This window comes from Coffea eugenioides, chromosome 1 (assembly GCF_003713205.1).
Source record: "Coffea eugenioides isolate CCC68of chromosome 1, Ceug_1.0, whole genome shotgun sequence".
Taxonomy (NCBI): domain Eukaryota; kingdom Viridiplantae; phylum Streptophyta; class Magnoliopsida; order Gentianales; family Rubiaceae; genus Coffea; species Coffea eugenioides.
In genome coordinates this window covers 34156621-34162707 of record NC_040035.1, presented here as the reverse complement: position 1 = coordinate 34162707, position 6087 = coordinate 34156621, and the positions used below count along the sequence as shown (strand labels likewise).

General features: G+C 37.5%; 2 protein-coding genes across 2 annotated transcripts; both read left to right on the top strand.

Annotated features, from left to right (window-relative positions):
* Window positions 1–312: 312 nt before the first annotated feature.
* Window positions 313–790, top strand: LOC113770961 (non-specific lipid-transfer protein 3-like). The gene is made up of 2 exons (XM_027315597.1): window positions 313–668; window positions 778–790. The coding sequence occupies exons 1-2, from the start codon at window positions 313–315 to the stop codon at window positions 788–790; spliced, it is 369 nt and encodes a 122-aa protein (XP_027171398.1).
* Window positions 791–5560: 4770 nt separating this feature from the next.
* On the top strand, window positions 5561–6087 carry LOC113770953 (non-specific lipid-transfer protein-like). The gene is made up of 2 exons (XM_027315585.1): window positions 5561–5876; window positions 6026–6087. Exons 1-2 carry the CDS (start codon window positions 5561–5563, stop codon window positions 6085–6087), a joined length of 378 nt encoding a protein of 125 aa, XP_027171386.1.

Genomic DNA, 6087 nt, shown 5'->3' with positions numbered 1-6087 from the left:
GCTTAATGAGTAGTGCTTTGCTAGATATATTTTCAAAGCTAAATGAGCAGTACGTGTAATCGGAAATGCCTAGCGTCTCTCCCTCCTAAAACACTGATCATCATGACAGTGGCATGCCTTCTAAAACAGGCGAACACGACAATGGTATGGCAATGACTAAAGAAAGTTGCACGTAAATGAACCACCTAATTTACGGAACCAGCCACTATATATGCAATCTTTTATCAGGACAAAAATACTTGACTTGGAACCACAGACTTGATATACTAAATAGAATTCATCTGCAATACATAGGATTCTCCATTTTTAGAAATGGCAAGGTTGATTGCACTAGCTTTCTTTGCAATATCGGTAGCCATTGTTTCAACTTCAAGGCCAGAAGTTGCAGCTGCTGCCCCATCTTGCTCAGTTGTCGGTACTATGCTGGAGCCTTGCGAGCCATATGTAATAGACCAAGGCAGTCAACCGAGCAGTGCTTGTTGCAATGGTGTAAAAGAGGTATCTGATTCGGCAGCGTCCAAAGCAGACCTTGAAGCCGTCTGCAACTGCATCAAAAATGCATTGCCTTCGATAGAAAATGCTTCGCCTGCTCGCATTTCTGGACTTCCCAAAGCTTGTGGAGTGAACAGTAACTTTGCCCCTGTTGATCCCAACTATGATTGCTCCAAGTAAGTCACCATCTCAAACCCTCTTAGTGTGTGATCCATGAGTGTGTATTTGTGCGTGTGACATTTTTCTTGGTAAATGACAAGTTCTTGTTTCTGCATATGGATGCAGGATTTCTGATTGATTGTATGGTTGATGATCAAAGCTGCTTTGCTTAAAGGCCACTTCTGTGATGGTTTATTCATTGCTAGTTAGCTGAATAAAGTTACTTTTCACTCAAGATGAATTAGTTTTGAGTGTTACATGTATATGGGCAACTAATTACTGAATGTATCTATTGCCTGGTCTATCTTAACTATTGTGGGAATATTTGGAACAACAAAAATTACTGGTCATGTACTCTTATTACATTATACTGCCAAAGACAGACGGATTTCAGTATAAGGTAAAATAATTATTTTATTCATGCCTAATTTTGGGAAAATAGTAAATGAAATTTGGGATTAGAAATTTGGAATGGACTCATTAAATAACTTATGCATCTGTTAGTAAGAAATGATAGAATTTCTCTTGATTTTTTTAATAAGAGAATCTTTACTATATAATAGTGTGTGTGTATATATATATATATATATATATATATAAGATACTAGACATCTGTGTAATAGTTTCTGCTTGTCGGTTTATGGATATAACTATATTAAAATTGAGATGGGGAGGGTATTCTTATTTATATAATTAGATATAACAGTTTCTTTCTTGGACATCCATTTTTCTGGACATCTACTTATTAAACCATGCTTTGACAAAGCATCGGCTGGCCAATTGCATTCTATGTGCTTAAAATTCTCTTGGCTTCATTCTTTCCGGGCAATCCACGATCAAGTTTGCTTTTTTATGGCTTGCATGTGGAGGCCTGCGCATGTATGTCACAACAACTAGAGAATAAGAATGAATAATTTGCGAAGGAATATTGAATTGAATGGCCATAGCAAGTCCAAGACCAAATGCACATAGTTTTGCCATTATATGTTAGTTTGCTTCCCTATGTTCAATCGAAATCCAGCAATAAAGCATCCATCATCATCTCTGAATACTCCACCAATGCAGCATTCCCTCTCTGAGTACATGCCCCGTCTATGTTAAGAAGAAACCAATTGGTTTGGTGGGATGGTGAGGGGAGGTACTCCAGCTCAATTTGGCAAATTCTATCTATTGTGCACAACAAATCAGCACCATTTATTGGAAAACACTTTTCCACTCCTAATCCGAAGGTGAGCATCATTGAACCATCTTCAGGTTTGTCTAGAAAACCACTTATTGTTGATAGTGGTGCCTCAGATCATTTCACTTCGTCTCCAACTTCACTAGTAGACCGTAAAAATACTTTTATTTTGCCACCAGCTCTTTTGCCGATTAGAGACAAGACTCCAATTTTTTTTAACCGGAACTTTACCCTTAAATTCAGTTTTTTCTTTAAAAAATGTGCTTGGTGTCCCTACTTATAAAGTGGATCTCACCTCTGTGAGTTGACTCACATGAGATCTCAGTTGTTTCAAACCTTTTTTCTATATTGGTGTATCTTGCGAGGCATGATGACAAAGAGGATGATTGGTTTGGGTAAACATCATCAAAACCTTTATTACTTGGTTGCAATGGCTTCTCTAAGATCTACAGCAACAACAACACTCAGTATTCAATACTCATGCTCAGTCTCTGCCTTGCCATTTCTTTTCACTAATTTGTGGCATTGTTGGTTGAGTCATCTCTCCTTTTCCAAATTGGATTTTATGTCCAAAAGTTTGCTCAATTTTTCTTTTGAGAAGAATAATAGATGTGATGTTTGTGCTCTTGTGAGACAAACCCGTCTTCCTTCCCTACCGGTTCCATTTCTACCATCAAATCTTTTGAATTAATTTATTGTGACATTTGGGGAACATATAAAGTTAATCCCCTTTCTAATGCCAAAATATTTTTAAGTATTGTGGATAACTACTCTCGATACTTATGGATTATTGACTATATACATAGACATATACTTAGACAACTCGTGCACTTTGCTTTCAATCTCATCTATTTTTATCTTTTTGGGCTGAGTGTATTTTCATTTCAGTTCACATAATTAATCGACTGCCTACTCCTGTGCTTTCCTGCAAAATTCCATTTGAGCAATTATATGGGAAACTTTCGACTTATTCGCATCTTCGTATTTTTGGATGCCTCACCTACGCTGCCACTGTAAATATTTCTCACAAGTTTGCTTCTCGTGCTAGATATTGTGTATGCATTGGCTATCGAGTTGGTCAAAAGGCATGCAAGCTTTATGACCTTAACACTCACCATGTTTTCACTAGTCAAGATGTTATATTCCATGAAGATGTTTTCCCATACGAGTCTATTGCTCATTCTTCAAATTCAACACCTGTTATTCCAGTAGCTATTGTTGAATCTCCTTCCTTGGAGAATCAATCAACTACATTACATCCAATCACCCCAATTCCTTCTTCTTCTTATGCCTCCTCTAAGACGCACTCAACGAACTCAAGTTCTATCTTCATTCTTGTAAGATTATGTTTGCAACCAAGTATGGGCTTTTCCAACAACATCTTCTATGCCATCTTGTTTTCAAAAAGGTACTCGTTAGCCCCTTTCCAACTTTCTTTCTTATCATTGTTTCTCACCACAGCACAGGTCTTTTCTTGCCACTATTAGCTGAGATAGTAGTCTCTTATGATGAGGCAGCATCCCAACCTCACTGGCTAGATGCCATGCAAGCGGAATTGGATGCTTTGGAAGCCAATAATATACTTGGACTCTCACTCCTCTCCTTTCTGGCTAGCAACCCATTGGATGCCAATAGGTTTATAAAATAGAGCGCAAGTAAAACTTGCTTTATTGCCAAAGGATATACTCAACTGGAAGGTATTGATTATCTTGACACCTTTCCTCCCACTGCTAAAATAGTTCCTGTCCATTTTTTTATTGACTTTAGCCGTTGCTCAAAATTGGTCTCTTTACCAGCTTGATGTTCATAATGCTTTCCTTTACGGTGACCTTCATGAAGAAATTTATGTGTCTTTACCTCCTAATTTTCAGCGACAAAGGGAGAATCTGATGTGTCGCCTCAACAAGTTATTGTGCGGTTGGAAGCAAGTCTCTCGCCAATGGTTTGCCAAATTCTCTATAACCATTCAATTTCTGGGTTTGGTACAATCTAAGGCAGATTATTCCTTATTCACACGTTGGAAAGGCACGTCACTCACAGCTTTATTAATTTATGTTGATGATATTCAAATAATAGGAAATAATTTCACAGTTATCTCTGATGTTAAACATTTTTTGCACAATCATTTCCAAATCAAGGAATTGGATGATTTGAAATACTTTTTGGGAACCGAGATCTCTCAATCAAAGAAGGGAATTTTCATTTTGCAAAGGAAGTGTGCTTTGGACATTTTGAAGGATAGAGGATATTTGGGAGCTAAAGCAGTGGATTTTCCTATGGAACAAAATGTCAGTATCAAATGAAAGAGATTTACTCAAGGACCCATTTCAATATAGATGACTTGTTGGACGTTTGATTGTTACTCATCCAAATATCACATATTCAGTACATGTATTAAGCAGGTTTATGCATGCACCTCGAAAACCACATCTGGAGTCTGCTTTACTTGAAAAATGATCCAAGACAAAGTTTGTTTTTTCTTTCTCAGAATGATCTATTTTTTAGAATCTTTTGTGATTCTTGTCCTATTTCAAGAAAATCAAACACAAGTTATTGTGTTTTTTTGGGATCTACTCTTGCTTCTTGGCAGGCTAAGAGGCAAAAAACTGTCACTCTCGTTAGCTGAAGCTGAGTATAGAGTTATGACTAGAGCATGCTATGAACTATCTCGGATGCATTTATTGTTCAAAGATTTGAGAATATTATATCCAAGACCGGCATTACTGCATTGCAATAATAAAGCAGCTTTGCATATAGTAGCCAATCCGGTGTTTCATGAGAGACAAGACATATAGAAATAGATTATTATTTCATTTGTTACAAGATACAAGATGGTTCAGTTACAACTCAATATGTTTTTTCCACGAATCAACTTGTGGATACGTTTACCAAGCTTTTGGGAAAAGAGATGTTTTCAATCATGAAACGCAAGTTGGGAGATCTTGAACTTCACTCTCCAACTTGGGGGAGTGTTGAGATGGCAAGTCCACAACTAGTGGCATAGATTTTATTGTAATCAAAGTGTTTTTAGGAAAGATTTTGCAAATTGGTAGCTTAGCAAAATTTAGCTCAATTATAGGAAAGAAATAGATATTGTACTTCTATATAAAGTGTATTGTCCCAATTCAATTCAATGTATATGAAAGAAATATCCTTTTTCCTGTCATCTTTTCAAATTAAGTTCGGGAGGGAACTTTTCTCAAAGTAAGCTTTGATAAATCTCCATAAGAGAGCATCCACCTAAGGAAATTCTGGTCTCAAACTGAGTATTATCATTCCGTCTCTTCTCAAATGATCTTGATGTTTCATTTCTGCTTGACAAAATTTACAGATCTAGTCCTACCGATTCTTGAACTTCAACAAATTTAACAGCAATTTTCTTGATTATTTTTCTTCTGCATTTGTAACAAAACTATGAGGTTTTCGAAGCTTAATGAGCAGTGCTGGCAAGATATATTTTACAGTATATGTGTAATAGGAAACGCCTAGCGTCTCTCCCTCCTAAAACACTGATCATCATGATAGTGGTATGCCTTCTAAAACAGGCGAACACGACAATGGCATGGCAATGACTAAAGAAAGTTGCACGTAAATGAACCACCTAATTTCCGGGAACCAGCCACTATATATGCAATCTTTTATCAGGACGAAAATACTTGACTTGGAACCACAGACTTGATATACTACATAGAATTGATCTGCAATACATAGGATTCTCCATTTTTAAAAATGGCAAGGTTGATTGCACTAGCTTTCTTTGCAATATCGGTAGCCATTGTTTCAACTTCATGGCCAGAAGTTGCAGCTGCTGCCCCATCTTGCTCAGTTGTCGGTACTATGCTGGAGCCTTGCGAGCCATATGTAATAGACCAAGGCAGTCAACCCAGCAGTGCTTGCTGCAATGGTGTAAAAGAGGTATCTGATTCGGTAGAGTCCAAAGCAGACCTGGAAGCCGTTTGCAACTGCATCAAAAACGCATTGCCTTTGATAGAAAATGCTTCGCCTGCTCGCATTTCTGGACTTCCCAAAGCTTGTGGAGTTAACAGTAACTTTCCCCCTTTTGATCCCAACTAAGATTGCTCCAAGTAAGTCACCATCTCAATCCCTCTTAGTGTGTGATCCATGAGTATGTATTTGTGAGTGTGACATTGTTCTTGACAAATGACAAGTACTTGTTTTTGCATATGGATGCAGGATTTCTGATTGATTGCATGGTTGATGATCAAAGCTGCTTTGCTCAAGGACCACTTCTGTGA